This window comes from Nematolebias whitei, chromosome 17, assembly GCF_014905685.2.
Source record: "Nematolebias whitei isolate Nwh7 chromosome 17, NemWhi1, whole genome shotgun sequence".
NCBI classification, from domain to species: domain Eukaryota; kingdom Metazoa; phylum Chordata; class Actinopteri; order Cyprinodontiformes; family Rivulidae; genus Nematolebias; species Nematolebias whitei.
In genome coordinates, this window is record NC_056514.1 from 29463354 (window position 1) to 29479895 (window position 16542).

Here is a 16542-nt window from a genome sequence, read left to right on the forward strand (position 1 = left end):
CAGAGAGCTGAAATCATGACTTTCTGTGCTCTTTTAGAGCATTTAAAATTTAGAAACATTGTTTAGAATATTGAAAGACTGTGGAAAGAGTTTAAAATGCCTTTATATATATTTAAACATATAATATAAAATTACTAAAATAAACTACTACTACTACTCTTACTTTGTGGTTTTTCACTTATTGTGGGGCTTCAGGGTACGGATCCCCTGCGATAAGTGGGAAAAACCACAAAGTAGGAATTGTAGTGCAATTGGTAAGTAAGTTTATTTTAGTACTTATATATGTATAAGACATTTTAAACCCTTCCCACACTCTTGCAATATTCTAAGCAATGTTTCTAAACTCTAAACGCTCTAAAAGAGCACAGCATGTCATGATATCCTACCTATGATCTGACCTACTCCTATGATCTCTGCTAACTGCCAGCGCTCTCGGCCACGCCCACTTCTTCGCTGCAGAGCGGAGATCATGACAGGATGCAGGGGGTAGCTCCTCCCTGCATATGTGGGCTGCCCAAAGGTGCAGCATGTGCTAAAACAATTTAAAACAATTTATTTTAAATTAAAAAATCCATACCAATCTTCCAGCTCATCCATCAATCAGCCAATTGTGTGTCATGTCCAATCTTACTTTGAAAAACCATGTAAGAGCGAGTCCACAAAAGTTGAAACACGAAGTAGCGAGGGACTACTGTATATATATATTTTAAATATCAGGTTACTAATAAATAAATGTGACTTTTCTGACAGCTAGTCTGAGAGACGTAGCTGTGTATTGTTTCTATTACCTTGTTGGTGCACACTTTTGTAGGCAACAGAACTGCACAAAATTCAATATAAGGGCCTTCATTCGTGTTGCATGGTTGTGAATCATGTGTTGCCAGAAAAAAAAAACACACACACAAAATTGATTCAAACATCAAAGTTGATAATTGGATTTTTGTGTCTACACATCTCTGAAAAAAAAAAATCATGTGAGTCAAATCAACAAAAGTCAAATTTGAGTCACTTCAGCCTGGTAATAAGAGCATCAGAGAGGAGATCCTAGGATTTCAGTTTGCTTTTTTACCTTTAAGTTGGATGTTTACTCATCTAGAAACAACCCTCTACAACACCCCCCCCCCCCCACTGTGCACACTTTTAGAGGCAATTTATTCAAAACAGAAATAGCTTGACTGTGTGTACAATACACTTTGGCCTTTTTATTTTTTTATTTCCAAGCCTTTAAACTGTTACCAATAAGAGCGATTTTAAACAGAAAACGACTATATTTAATCAAGTAGTCTAGAAGAGTCGCTGAGTGGCCTTCTGCCCATCTTGCTGCAGAGCCAACATCAGAATAATAAAACAACAATAATAATTATAAAAAGAGCTGCCTTTTCTTTTGACGTACCTAGCAAGCACAAGGTGTCCTTGAAAGCACCCTTGAAATAATGATCATGGTGATTCAGGACTAATTGCCTTGGATTTTTCCCTTTTCTTGCTCTACCTTCTCTTATTTTTCTCTATCTTGCTGCCTTTTCTTCCTCGGGGGTCACAGAAATATTTTCATTTCGCTCTATTAACAGATTTAGGGACTTTTTAACACTAAAATGATTCGGCAGAGACGTTGCCAGCAACGTGTGAAAGGGAGGAAAAAAGCTGACACTGCACTGAGTGAGCAGCCACTAACACCTACATGTTGTCACAGTTTCCAGAGGATGATGGGGGGAGTTGATTATTTTATCCACCCCGCAGGGAGTCATTTCTCTTTATCCTTTTCTAAGATAATGACCCTTTCAATAAAAACATTCTCACACTGAATGTTTTCATAAATTTATCAAGCTGCGTTCTATTTTCTTTCTAAAAACCTTTAAAATGTTCCAGTGACACCTTTTCATTTGGTCTAAATCATTTAACTCAGCCCCACCACTCCTTCGATTCCTTCCTTCTTCCCATCTTTACATCCTACCCTCTGGCAGCCTGGGCTGATGCGATGCAAGTTGCCAGAGCCAAGGATACATGCAGTACAGGGTAGATGGGGGACCTTGGGTTTGGGCCCTCTGGCAAAGACAACAAGTCCAGCAGTTTGCCTGATGTCTGCCTCAACCCATAGATCTGTCCCCGCTGGTACTTCACATGTTCTCCCAAAATACACATCTCTCTTTGAATCCCCACCACCACAGACACGCTATCCCATTTCTTATGCCTTCATCCTTAACCTGAAACGGAACGAAAATTTGTGTTCATTCGAGTGTCTAAAATTAACTATGGCTGCCTAAATAAAAAATAAAACAAATCAATAAATACGAAGAAGGTGTTTCGCCTGACTTGTGTTTTTCTCGTAGCTCAAAAATAGAACAATCTCCAAACGTCACGCTGACTTCCAGGAGTAAAAATGCATACGAATTATGTAACCAAAACAATAAATAGTCAGTGTGCAGAAGCATAAAAAAAATGCGACGGACCTACGGTCTAGCAAGAAGCAGTGGGTTAGGAAACACAGCTGAAACTTGAGAATGAAAACTGCGAAATAAACAACATCCTGTTTTGAGAGTTTGTCTGAAACTGAAGCGTAAGCTTAAAGATACTGAAGGAAAAGTAAGTTGCTCGTATGTTTTCAATGAATTACAGTATTATTTTGCACCCACATGGAAGAATCAATAACCTCAACACTCAAGTGACAGCTTGTGGTGTGTACAGTAGTCTGTCGTTTATCGTGGGGGATCTGTACCCTGAAGCCTTGCGATAAGTGAAAAACCGCGAAGTAGGAATAGTAGTACAAGTAGTAAGTAGTAGTTTATTTTAGTAATATATATATAGGTGTTTAAAACCCTTCTCACACTCTTGTAATATTTCAAATGATGTTTCTAAACTCTAACCTCTCTTTAATGTTTTGCTCTATGTTAGCATCTTGGTTTTAATAATTTTCAGATTTTAAAATCTATGTTTTTGTGACTTATGGATGTATATTTATTTATTTTTTACACCCACCTTGTGTTTATTCATAACATAAGTGCATTTCCTCAGTTCCTTCAGTTACAGCCCCCTTTGTTTAATCTTTTTACAACTTACTGCTCTTTTCAGTGATTGTGTGCATAGTTCTTGTTAGCTCGTTTCTGGCTTTTCTTTTGTTTGTGTTTTACTGTGAAGCACTTTGTGTGACACACTGCTGTATGAAAAGTGTCATAAATAAAGGTTGATTGGTTTAATTACAATTCGCATAATGCAAATAATTCTAAATAATTCAAAATAATAATAAACAGCTACACCTGCAATTTAAATGAAAAAAAAAATAGAAAGTTGACAAATAAACAGCTATTTGGTCAATTATTAAAACATTTTGCAACATTTATAAAAACTTAGAAGTCGTTCCGAGTTAAAGAGAAAACCGTTGTGACCCCATCGTTTTATCAACTATTATTTTATCGTAAAAGCAAAAACAATAAACCTCATTCCAGCTGGCCATGACTTTGTGTGTTCGCCTGTGTAAATTAGCATGATTTTTTTAAAGAGTAATACATTCATTTATACAAAAACTATAAATCAATTACATTCTATTAAATTTAAACCTTCCATCCTGCATATTTTACTATATTTTTACTTAATGTTTTCTCTACAAAAACCTCTTAGTCTCTCTGTGTGTGTGTGTTTGCATTTTGAATGTGGTGGGAAGGTTAAGTAAAACTCATGGAAAGGACGGAGTGGGAGAAAGAAAAAATAAAGACAGAGTGGACACTGTGACCCATACTTAATGTTTTTTCTCTGCCATATGATCTTTAAGCATTCTGCATTGAGTGGGCTGACGGAGCTGCGTCTACAATAATTTGGTCTATTCTACCTGTCTGTTTAGTGGGCTCCATGTTAGGAGAGGCTGAACTAAGGAATGATGGGGGCTCTGAGGAAAAGTCAGAAGGAAGGGGTGAAACTGGAGAGGAGTGCTGAAAGGTAAAAAGATGACTGAAGAGGAAGGACAACAGGAAGGAAAAAGCAAACGGATTAGGAAAGGAAAATTGACCTAACCCTAATAATTCAAAATAAAAGCATTCCTGTTTGACGAGTAGAAGCAGCGACGTTTGGCAAAGAATGGAAAACGGAAGAAACACGTTGCTTTGCCAACACAATTTTGCTGACGTAGTTTGTGCACATACAGTACATGCCTAAGACTGTTTTTTTTTAAGCTTGTCAAGTAAACAAAGGTGGTGCTGTTAAGCAGCTGTCACGACTTACGGTTTTGCATACACTTGTTAGGACGGAGGTTCAAGTATGTGCAGGTGGCAGGCGTGCACTCACCCTTTCCCTGGCTCTCTGTATCTTCTCACGGTCGGTGTGCAGGTTGGAGAGAATCTCCTGTCCCACTTGTTCTGAAAAGGAAAACGCAGCGTCACAAATCTGTGTGTCCAACTTTTATCAAAAAGAAAAAAAAAACTTTAATAATATGCAGATGACAAAAGGTTTAGCTTATAAACCTAAAGTTGGAATCCAAAGTCTGAAGAACAAAAGGATTTATAAGGACATTGATTGAAACTTACAAGGCAAATTGTAGATTCGTATAGAGCTGGCTAAGCTAAACCCGTGACAAATTTAGCTTTTTGTCAATTTATTTATAACGCCTTGATTCCATCACAATCTAAAAACATCCTAATGGTGACTCTAAACAGACATTTGATGTTTGTGTGAGTGTGCATTGCTGCTTCATGTCAGGCGTATTTGTGTTGGTCTGTAAAACCACTACAGCACTTTGGTTGGCTTTGTAGCGGTTTTAAGTGCTTTATAAATAAAGTGGTATGGTATGGTAAATGTTATGCTTGAACTTTTTCTTCTCAAACCAGTACAGAGAACTGGTCCATCTAGAGCAAGGGTCTGCAACTTTTACGATCAAAAGAGCCATTTATGCCACTTTGTTCACTAAACTAAGTTCAAGGTTAAAAGTTCTTTATTGTCATTTGCATCATATGTGGTACATGAGGTGGAATGAAATTGTGTACACAAGGTCCCAGTTACACTCAAAAATAGCAAAAATATAAAGTATATTAAAAAAGTAAGAATCTAAGATATATGCTAAACAATAATAATGTAAAATAATGTTGTGTACTATTCAAGTTAAAAGTTAAAAGTTTAAGTACCAGTAGTATTATTTAAGTATTTAAGTGTGTATAAGTGTGTCTGGAGCCACAACAGTCTGGTACAACTGTGATCATCAACTGGTGGCCCATGGACCACTTTAAGTTTGTTGGAGGGGGCTTTTCTGGCCAGTAGGGATGACTTTATAAAACTAAAAATATCAAATGGTTTTTAACTTTTGATATTAGTACATCTTAAGACAAAAGAAAAGACCGGATTGTTGTAAAGAAAGAAAAGTAAAATATAGATTTAAACAATTTTGTAAAATTTTAAACAATGAACTGCAGGCCTTTGATTTTATTTTTTATTGTGAAAAAATTAAGTATCCTACTTTGAAGAGATAAAGCATAAAGTGAATATGCTTTACTCTTTGTATTGTTCTACTATTCACATATTTGCAACAACAACAACAAAAAAAGACAAGAATACTGTTAAAACTACCTTTTTTTTTATTTTAGTATAACAATCAATAACATTCAGTTTTATGTTAGTTTTGATCAACGTTTGAAAGAGCCGCTGCAGATCGACCAAAGAGCCACTTGTGGCTCCAGAGCCGCAGGTTGCAGATCCCTGATCTAAGTCGTTTTTTTAATTCTAATTTAAGAAACTGCACGACTGATGAGAAATGCCACAGGTTGAAAGAAAAAAAAATATATATATATATATCAGTTATGTGATGGTAATTGAGTTTTGTATGCAAGAAGGATTTTTAATTCTTCACTTGAAAGCCCGAAAAAGAAGCTAAATAAACAAGTACGAACGCTGCTGCTAATTCTAATTGTACATAAAAGTAAAAACTGCGAAGGCAAAGTTTTATCATTGTCAAGAGCTTCCTGATTTTGGTAATATCTCACACAAAAGAAGATCCTAAAAATTTTCGATAAGTAATAATTTATTAGTCGTGACTTGTTGCATTTTAATATTCTCAGTATAATAATAATAATAATAATAATGTCATCACAATGTCAGCACTGTATGTTTCCATACAATGGCGAAATTAGTCTCTGCATTTAACCCATCCACCACCAGGTGGTGCAGTGGGCAGCTATTGAAAGCGCCATAAGAACTAAATGGAAAATATCCAGATTTTGTAGTTTGTAGAACACTTGTCTTGCAATATTTTGTCAAAGCATAATTATATTTAGCTCTTACGAATGGCTAAAGGATATTTTTTGTCTTTAGAGGTATATATTTATCCTGAAATACTCAGCGAACATTATAGATTACAATATTTAAATATCTCTGCCAAGACGTGCCAAAATTGGCAGTGGTCATCATTTTTCTGTCTCTTAGGTTAGTAGTGGGAAAAAAAGTAAATAAAAAGATTTAACTAAATAAGTTGCCCTGTCCACAACTAACCCAAAAAAGTAACAACACTGCTGTGACAATAGTGGTGAAAAATTAGAGAGGCAGACGATGAATCGGGGGAGAAAATGGAAGAATGTTTGCATGGATCAAAGACAGGCTTTCAAGCGCACCAAACAAATTCAGAATAACCAACACAGTTGCTGACTGTATTACACTACACAGGTGCCGAACACCAAAGGGCCCACGTGCTGAGCGCTTGTTCAGGGCTGGGGGGTGGGGTGTAAAAATGGGCTACATCTGGCATCTAAACAAGAGCAGGGAGAAAGAGGAACAAAACGATGGAGAACGAGAGACGGAGAAAAGGGATCAGGGAAACAGCACTGTCAAATGAACACTGGTTTCCAGTTCATCCCGTCCTTTACACCCCTACACTGTAACCGACTCCAACGTGTCTCTTCCTGCCTTCATTAATTTCTAATCTGGAACGAGACAGATTGAAGGATACCCAGATTAAACAGTGCAGTCAGACAGTCACATGTGACAAATAGGGCAGATTAAAAGACTGAGTGCAGGTATTAATAATCATAAAAATACACACCCTCCCCCCGTACTGATTGGCAAAGAACAAGGAATAAATGGGGAGGGAGTTGAAGCGGAAATCTTCCGTTAAAGTGACAAATACCCACATCTATCCATCTCTGTCAGTACTGGAGCTTCTTTTATTTCTAATAAACGAGCGTGACAAGCACAAGCACTTTTTTATGGCCAGCGCATTATTGGAAAGGTTTACAGTGTGCAGAAAGATGGAAGAGGTCATGGGTGAAAAACCAAACAATCATCACACACAATTTGCACGTAGCTTTGTTTTGTAAGGGCAAAATTATGTGTGTGTGTGTGTGGGGGGGGGGGGGTGTCTTACACTTGACTGTTTTATGTTGCAATGAATTCTTTAGACAGGACATTTCAACAGTATTTTTCGGACTATAAAGGTGCATTTAAAATCTTTTACTTCTCTTAAAAATCAACAGTGCACCTTATGTATGAATTCTGGTTGTCCTTACTGACCTCGAAACGATTTTATGTGGTACACGGCACCCAAAGATTTGTCAAAATGTTCTAGTTTTGCTTAATGAGCCTTATAATCCGGTGCACCTTGTGTACGAAAACAGACCCGTTCATTGATATTGCGCCTTATAATCCAGTGCGCCTTATAGTCCGAAACATACAGTCCAGTGTTGCTCAAAATGAGGTTGCATATTCGCTTGAGAAATAATAATAAGGTGCTGCTTCCTAAAACACAAGACACTAAACACTTAAAAGACAGAATTTGCTCAAATGTGCTTTATTAAACTTCATAAATGGTGACAAGAGGTCCAAAAATCATTCAAATCCCCAGAACATCCCATTTAAGAGGCTGTCTAAATTATATTATATTATTATATTATATTGTGTTGTCATCACTCTGTTAAAATCAGGTCTCTCTTATAAATGAGTCCCTGAGGCTCAGTGGAATTAACCTGTCTAAATAAAGGTTGACTGAATTAATATATTTTTGATTAAGATAAACATATTTCTTGTATGTATGGTCTTTCCAAAGCCCTCCAAATTTTCTCATCATTCTTTTAAGAGTTATTCCAACTTTCCCGAGGTCTCAGGTGAATTGATGGCATTTATTGATGATGATGTATCCTCCACTTGTTCTGAATATTCAGTATTTGTGTACTTTTCAATTAATCTTCTATACGTCTTAGACCAATGTTTTGTATGAGCTTTCATTTTTCAGCACACTGATAAAAAAATGTGAAAAAAAAAAAAAAAAAGTCAGATTAGACAAACTGAAGTAACGAAAGGTTCCTACAGCAAAAATCTGGTTTTGTTCAGTGCATTTCATTTCCATCATTTATTACATATATAAACGAAAAGTTTTAAAATAAGGAAGTTCCAGGCATTCTAGTACTTGCAGATTCATGCAACAGGATTGTTTTATTTGCAGGATCCTAACAAATGCAGAATTTACAACTTTTGATTCAAAATAAAAAATGTACAAGTAATAAAACAATTCCAAAAGGAGAACTCATTTACCGTTAATGTCCCTGACTTGTCGCTCGTTATAAAACATTCCTCGCCTGTTTAAACAGCTATTAACAATTTAAATAACCCTGACCGGGAGGACGTGCTCTGGCTCTCTTGTTAAAGATTCCCATCCCCAAAGGTCCATTTAACAAGCCCATTATTGCATTACATTACATTTACATCAGCACCAAAGAACCTTAATTTAACTAGTTCCCCTAATGTAGCTCCAGAAAATAAAATTTATTTTAAAAAAATGAACGCAGGAATCTAATAGAGGGCAAAACAAATGAACATATAAAGCCTTATTTTTAATACATAATTAAAACAGCTTCATTTTATCTCAGCTAAATATTATAACTTCTGGTTTTCATTAAAACACATGTATTAGCTCAATGTAATATTTTATTGTAGAACACAAACTTAAAGTAAAAAGAAGGAACAAAACAATTTATCTGATGTCATTTTTGGACACAGTTTAGGGAACCAATTAGGAAATTATTAGCAAATACCTTGATATTTTTAGAAACAAGTGAATCTTATTCAGAACCTGCTTGCAAAAAGGACACAAGTTTTTCTTAAAGTTAAATGAAATAAGTCAAAACCTTTAAAAACAGGTCAAACTAGAAGGCTTTTGCTTACACAGGTCTATAAATTTAGTCTTAAAAACACAGCTGTTAAATAAAAGCTGTTTTTCTTGATTGTGTCTTGCCTCTAATAATCAGCTACAACTTTACTTTTTAAGAGCGTTAAATGAGTAAAAGAAAACTGAAAGTTTCAGACATTTTGGTAAACCCTCTGTTCTCTCTTGGAGTTGGATATTTGATCATATTTTTAACAGAACTCTACAACTTGCATTTTGCTCCCAGTATTGTGTGCAGAACTGGAGGCAACATGTTTAACAGAGTGGCTTCTCAGCAGACAAATATTCTCATCTGACAAAGCAAAATGTGACATTTTTCTAATATTTAACAACTATTGAACTGTCACAGAAGAGCAAATAAACCCTCCCGATTGTAGAATCAGCTGTTCAATGAGACAAAATGTGTAGAAATCTCATAAATGTATGCTTTTATCGCCCACCATTGTGTTTTAAACAATTACTGTATGCTTAGAGTATTAATAGGAACTGTTTCAGTAGAATGGAATAAGAGGGGGAAACAATAACTGCAATTTATGTTTGACCAAACAGTAATAATAATAATAGTAATTTGCCATCTCGCTCTTGATTAAGATGCCACAGAACACTAATAGTGTGAATCCTTATGAAGCATTCACACTATTGTGATCCAATTTTCTTCTGTACGTTTTTCAGCATCTTTCTCGTTCCACAATTTTTGTGTTATTTAAACAAATCCTATATCAAAACGTTCAGCTAGTTCAAGAGAAGGGTGCTAGGACTTTTGATATTGGTGCAACTTTAGCTTTTTGAAATATTTAACTTTTTCTGCCACTTTTTTCACAGAGGAAATTAATTGAGCTCATTTTCCATCCTTCATAACTTCAGATCTGTTTACAACCTTTTACTGCTCCTTTCACATTTTGTTCCGATCAGTGATCAGTCTTACATCGGGGAAACTAAACAGCCACTGGCCAAAAGGATGGCCCAGCACAGAAGATCAACACCATCAGGCCAGGACTCTGCGGTCTACACTCATCTCCAGGCCAGCGGTCACTCTTTCAGGGATGAAGATGTGCACATCCTGGACAGAGAGGAACGATGGTTTGAGAGAGGAGTAAAGGAGGCCATCTTTGTGAAAATAAATTGTCCATCATTAAACAGGGGTGGAGGCCTCCGGGTTCAACTGTCCCCCTCTTACAATGCTGTGATTGCTAGTATCACTCAGCCCTCTGTGAGTAGTAAACAGCCATCAGTGTGCTAATGATCCATTGTTAGGCTGATGGTCCTTCTTGAGCATGTGAGCAGCTGGTTTTGGTTGTCAGCAGCAAACTGGTTGATCCACTCTGAGAAGGTGCTATTTAAGAGACTGAGTTGAATACAGCACCTCAGACTGAGGAAGTCTCTTGGATGAGAGACAAAACGTTTCTATATTTTTTTGCTTTGTTTTGTTTTTTTGAATGTCCAGAGGACCAGATTGAACTTGTTTGGGCTAATTCAGAAAATGTGTTCTTTGTACTTTCTTTGGCTAATTTAGGCCCGCTCTTCCATTTCAGCTACAATTCAGCAAGTTTTTAGCTCATTTCAGCTGTTTTTTTTTTTTGTTGTAAATTCTTCAGCAATAAACATTCACACTGCATGTTCCAGGAAATGTAATTTCTCTAGTTGTGATTAGTATCTTATCAAATTTGACATAATATCCCCAACGTAACAGTAATATAGACAGTACGGTGGTTTGGTGGTTAGCACTGTCACTTCACAGCAAGATCTCCAGATTAAAACTATTTTAAGAAATCTCATCATTTCAAAGGCATCCATTCATCCATTCATTAATTGTCGATGGCAAAAAAAATGTTCGAGCATTGCTTAGATATGTAGACCATTCAACTTTCTTCAGTCCAAGGAGAGGTTAAATTGGAAGTATAATCTATTTTACAAAAGCTTTGTCATAGCAAACTTTCTAAAAAAAAAAAAAAAACAGTGTCTTTTGGAGTGAGGCAGTTGCTCTCTGTGTCCCTAGAGCCGAAAAGGTACAAGACCTGACAGTGGTGTGCTCTGAGGCTCAGCAAAGCTCCTTTTCATTAGGCAGTTGAGACCACTTTGTGAAGGTTACCACACACACTTATATCAGAACACAAGCCACACACGCCAACAAACGAGGTGTGGAATCCCAGGGGAGGGATGAGGGGACGTAAGGAGGGGCCTGATAAATGTTAGACCATACATTTTCCTTCCCTTCAAACTCTGTCAGTCGCGCACACAAACACACCGTGCAGCAGTCAACTTACATGTCTGAGTCCCAGGTGAAAAAAGTTACCCGTCTTTGTACACTTTTTCCGAAAAGCTTTCATAAGGACTTCCCAAGTCTACAATTGCATGGTGACACACTTTCATCACCCCCCTCCCCATCAATGTTTTACCCACAATGGGATCTTTTCGTAATGTTTAGCCCACAGGCCATGAGGCTAGCACATTTGCACTGAGCAATAGCTTAAAATAATAATAAAAAAGTGCCAACCATTTAGTCACAAGGGGGCATGTAACATCTCAGGGCTCAGCTTTTCTTTAACAGATGGATTGCTTTTATTAATGACAACCACTATTGCATAGTTATCAGAGCGTCTTATATCCCAGGAGGCGAAACATTAAACAGAAGATGATTCCTCAAAGAGTGAATTGTTCTTAGACTCAGTTATCATTTTAGCATCAATTTCACTTTACACTCACAAACAGACCTTTAAAGAGCAAAAATATTAGACACCTAACGTCCCAAACCAAAGGACATTCAGTGTAGCTGGCTTATCTCAGCCTTTTCTGACTTAGCCCATGAATTGGCCCTTCCCCTTGCGTGTGTTTGAGTCGGGGTGGGCAGTCAGGGCGAATTTCTGGGGCCTTTCTTCACTTTGCAAGGCGGTGTTTTATTCATCGCCTGCGCCCTGACCCTGCAGAGCTCCTGTTCTGACAAATCACTTCTGATTAAGACAGATCTCGGTTAGCCAGCCACTCAACTTGGCTTATTCATCATTCCGCAGAAAATATCCTTCTGTACTCCCCCATTCCTCCTCCCAGCTCGTTTGCCTGTCCATCAGACCGAAGCAAGACACAAAAGAAATTTCCGTTGCTGCTTTAAATGGCTGATTATAGACAATTGGTGGATGGAGAAACACAAGGATGTCTTATGGGTGATAAGACGCAAGTTTAATGGGTATAAATGACCAGGCCTGTAGGAGAGCAGCTGGTAATAAAACCATTTGTTTAAAGCTGTACTGGGGTGGAGAGAAGTTAAAGCTACACTTTCTTTCTATTTGAACTCCCCCTCCTCTTTTCCTTTAACCTCAACGTCAAAGTCAAATTCGCAAATCACCAGATTTACTTTTTTGTTTTAACACCAGAAGTCACTTTAACCATGTTTCAATGAAAATTGATGAAACTTATAAAGAAAAGGCTCGTTTTAGATTTATGAATTTACATGCACCTAGATGTCCATACGGACATTATGCCTAAACTTTGACATATCCAATGAAATATTACATTGCTTTCATTAAGGTGGCAACAATTGGCACTAAAACATTTATTGTATTAAAAATGCAGCCGCACCATTCACATGCAAAGCTCTATAGCCGTCTTGTTTGTGCCAAGGCTTTACGACAGGCACAAAGATGTTAATATGTCTAACAAACCAGATTAAATTAACCTGAACGACAACCCTACTGGTGGCAAAGGGCTGAGAGAAAGCGGGATTGAGTGGAGAATGTGGGTTCCTACGAGCAAATTGCTTGGACTTAATCAGCCAGTTTCACTGAACCATCCAAATGAAAACTAATGGACTTGGATGCTTGCGGTGATTGCCCCACGTGCAACAATGCATGTGCAGGAGCAGTACTTTCTGAGTTCTTCAATTAAAAAACGGAATTTCTACAGACGGCTGGTCAGCACATACACCTATTTCACAACCACTCAAGATTGGTGAATTGTGAAGCTCAGAGCAGACTTAATAAATCCATTTTAAGCAATGGACATTTTTTTCTTATGGGTTGATTAAACTTGGTCAAATTTGTAAAATAAATAAATAAATAAAAAGAAATTGAAGTGCAGAATTAAAAACTCATGTCCGAATGAGCTAATTTGTGAATGCATTATTCATAGCGCTGACATTTGTGTCATGCAATTGTGCAACTAAAATAAAAAACAAAACTGTGCATGAATAACAAAACAACAAACACAGCTACATTAAACTTTATTCAACCTAAACAATAAATCCAGAGTTTGAGTGCCACAATTTAAATAATTAGATTTTATTCTAAACTGAGCAGATGTATAAACGATGGAGTGGCAGCATGAAACACTGCTGTAACATCATGACCATATGTAAACCAAGGCTTAGGACATGTCTAGAGTGGTGCAAGAAAAACAAATAGAAACCCACTCTAGGATTTAAAAATGTCAAACATAAAATGAGAATCTGTAGGCCAGGGGCATCCAAAGTGGGGCCCGAGGGCCTTTTGCGGCCCTTGGAGTGATTTTGTGCGGCCCTCGACTACAATTAAAGAATGGTATAATTTTGACCCACAGACTTGAGGTTTTTGCAGATGTAGACCTTTAGAGTTAATGGTGATCATTTTTAAATACAATTTTTAGGTTTAACTGCAAAAAAAGATGAAAATAATCTTTTCAAAATGAGCCAAATTAAGTACAATACAAATATTTGGCTATAATTAATCCCTTTATCCTGAACAAACCTTCCAACCAAAAAGTAGAATTTTAGATAATAATTCATAAAATTTAGTTAAATATAAGTGTTTTCAAAGAAAATAATTGCAGTTGAGTTAAAAACCGATAGATATAAATAGATAGATAAAGTGGTATCATCAACATACAAGTTGATCAATTTTATCAGTGTCCATTCAAACCTATGAATCTGTTTTAGCGACCACCAGCTATACGATTTTTCAGAACTTCAATGACCTATTTGGGCCGTCTGTGGTCCAAATAGGAGATTGAAGCTTCACCCCCTTTTTTAAAGGGGGTGGAGTTTCTTTTGCCTATGAAATACAAACAAAAATGAACTTGCAAAGCACAAGAAGTTGTTAAAAATGAAGAGAAAAGAAAAATCACATTCATTTTTTTTTTCTTAAATTCAGGCCGCTCATATCATCACAGTCCCTGTGACCCACATCTTTAATCTCTCCATAAGCCAAAACTCCGTTCCAAGACGCTTGGAAAACAGCCTTTGTTCTTCCTTTGCTGAAGGGTGGTGACCCCACCTCACTGAACAACTATCGGCCAATCTCTAAACTCTGCATTTTAGCCAAGGTTCTAGAAAAACTGATAAACTCTCAAATCAAAAATTGCCTGGACTCATTTAACATCTTATCTCGCCATCAATCTGGTTTCAGGAAAAAACACAGCACAACGACTGCTTAACTGAAGGTTCTTAATGACGTTGTTGAAGCACTGGATGCTAAGGATTATTGTGCTGCACTTTTCTTAGACCTGTCTAAAGCTTTTGACACTGTGGATCATAACATCTTGTGTCAAAAGCTCAGAAATCGGTTTCTCAGAACACACCATTGGTTGGTTCTCTATCTCTCAGATCGGAGGCAATGTGTTCAACATAATGGTACTTCCTCCAGTTATTTAACAGTCAACAATGGTGTACCTCAAGGCTCAGTCTTAGGACCTACCCTCTTTACAATCTACATAGGTAATGTAGGTCAAAATATCCCGATGCATCCATTCATTTCTATGCTGATGACAGTTGTTTATTGTCGAACTAAAACAGTGGATAAGGCTTTCCAGCTTTTGAAATCTGCATTCAAGATCATCCAGTTTGATTTGCTCCACCTCAAACTTGTCCTAAATGCCAACAAAACCAAAGGGATGCTTTTTTTCCAAACAGGAAGTCGGTCCCAGCAGTTCTTCCACCGATTTTATCCTCAAATGGTGTCCCCGTTGAGTTTGTTGACTCCTATAAATATTTGGGTATCTTGGTCGACTCACATCTCTCTTTTAAGCTCCATGTGGAAAACTTGGTAAAGAAACTGAAAGTTAAACTGGGTTTCTTTTTCAGAAACAGATCCTGTCTAACTTTGAATGTTAGGAAACACCTTGTAACTGTGACTTTCCTTCCATCCATTGATTACGGTGACATTATTTACATGAACGCTCCTACAAGCACCCTGCAGATGTTGGATGCTGTCTATCACGGTGCGCTAATATTCATAACTGGTTGTGATTATCATACCCACCACTGCACCCTGTATTCACTGGTTAACTGGTCATCATTAACTTTACGCAGACTCTCCCACTGGTACATTTTCATCTTTAAATCACTTCTTGGTCTGCTGCCTTCATACATCTCCTCCTACATGTCTCTACGTGAGTGCAGCTACAGCGTGCACTTTCAGGACATTACCTGCAGTGTTCCCTCGGTGCAGACTGAACTTGGCAAAAGGGCCTTCTCCTACTTCGCTCCCGTTTCCTGGAATATCTTACAAAAAGACCTGAAGCTCTCGACCTTGACCTCTCTAAGTGGCTTTAATAATCTGTTGGACTCCTGGCAAGGATCAACGCAGACATGTTCCTGTTTTTAGTTTTCTACATTTGCCTTATAATCTAGCTGATTTTGTTACTTTTTTTTGCCATCTTATTTATAAAAACTAATAATAATAAAATAAAAATCTGTATGCCTTTTTTATAACTGCCTATTGTTGTCGCTGTTGTCCATTGTTGTCATCATTCTTTGTTGAAATCAGGTCTCTTGTAAATGAGTCCTCGAGGCTCAATGGGATTTACCTGTCTAAATAAAGGTTGAATGAATGAATTTCTGGCCTGTGAGTCCTTTCATCTAGATAGTTCAAGGTTCTTTATTGTCATTCGCAAACACATGCGATACAAAAGATGAAACAAAATTGTGTACACCGGATCCTAGTTACATGCAACAATAGCGAAAATATAAAGTGTAAAAAGAAACAGTAAATAAGGATTTAAGATATACGCTAAGATATACAGTAAACGAACGCCAAACAGTACGCTAAAAGATCTAAGATATACGCTATTCAAACAATACACCGAACAACAGCAGCAGTTCTGCAGCAGTTCTGACCCACTTATAAAAATGTTTGGACACTCCTGCTGTGGGCCTTTTAACACATGAACTATACCAGTTGTACCAAGACTACGAATAGGTTAAAAAAAAGAACTTCAAGAAAAAAAAAAAACTTGTCCGCTGGTTCTAATCAAACACAGCATCCGATTTAACAACCCCAAGTGATTACCGAGGAAGAAAAGTTTACCAGCATTTCTTGAGGCAGGAGAAGAAGAAAGAAAAAACTTGATGCTCGTCTGATTCGTATTTAACAGTTTAGGAGCGTTAATCATCACATTACTGTTGATTAAAGGCTGTTACGTCTCTAATCAGAAACTTGACAGGCAGATCAAAG

General features: G+C 37.2%; 1 protein-coding gene across 3 annotated transcripts in view; it reads right to left on the bottom strand.

The window, feature by feature from the left end:
- The window catches only part of vti1a (vesicle transport through interaction with t-SNAREs 1A), a 149937-nt gene that overhangs the window by 50531 nt on the left and 82864 nt on the right, over window positions 1-16542 (bottom strand). For all 3 annotated transcript variants that reach the window (XR_005187487.1, XR_005187486.1, XM_037691468.1), the window contains one exon: window positions 4273-4343. Coding sequence is in view for 1 of the 3 variants with exons in the window: in XM_037691468.1 (XP_037547396.1) it covers window positions 4273-4343 (71 nt within the window). In the remaining 2 variants the exon portion in view is untranslated. The remainder of the gene's footprint in view (window positions 1-4272; window positions 4344-16542) is intronic.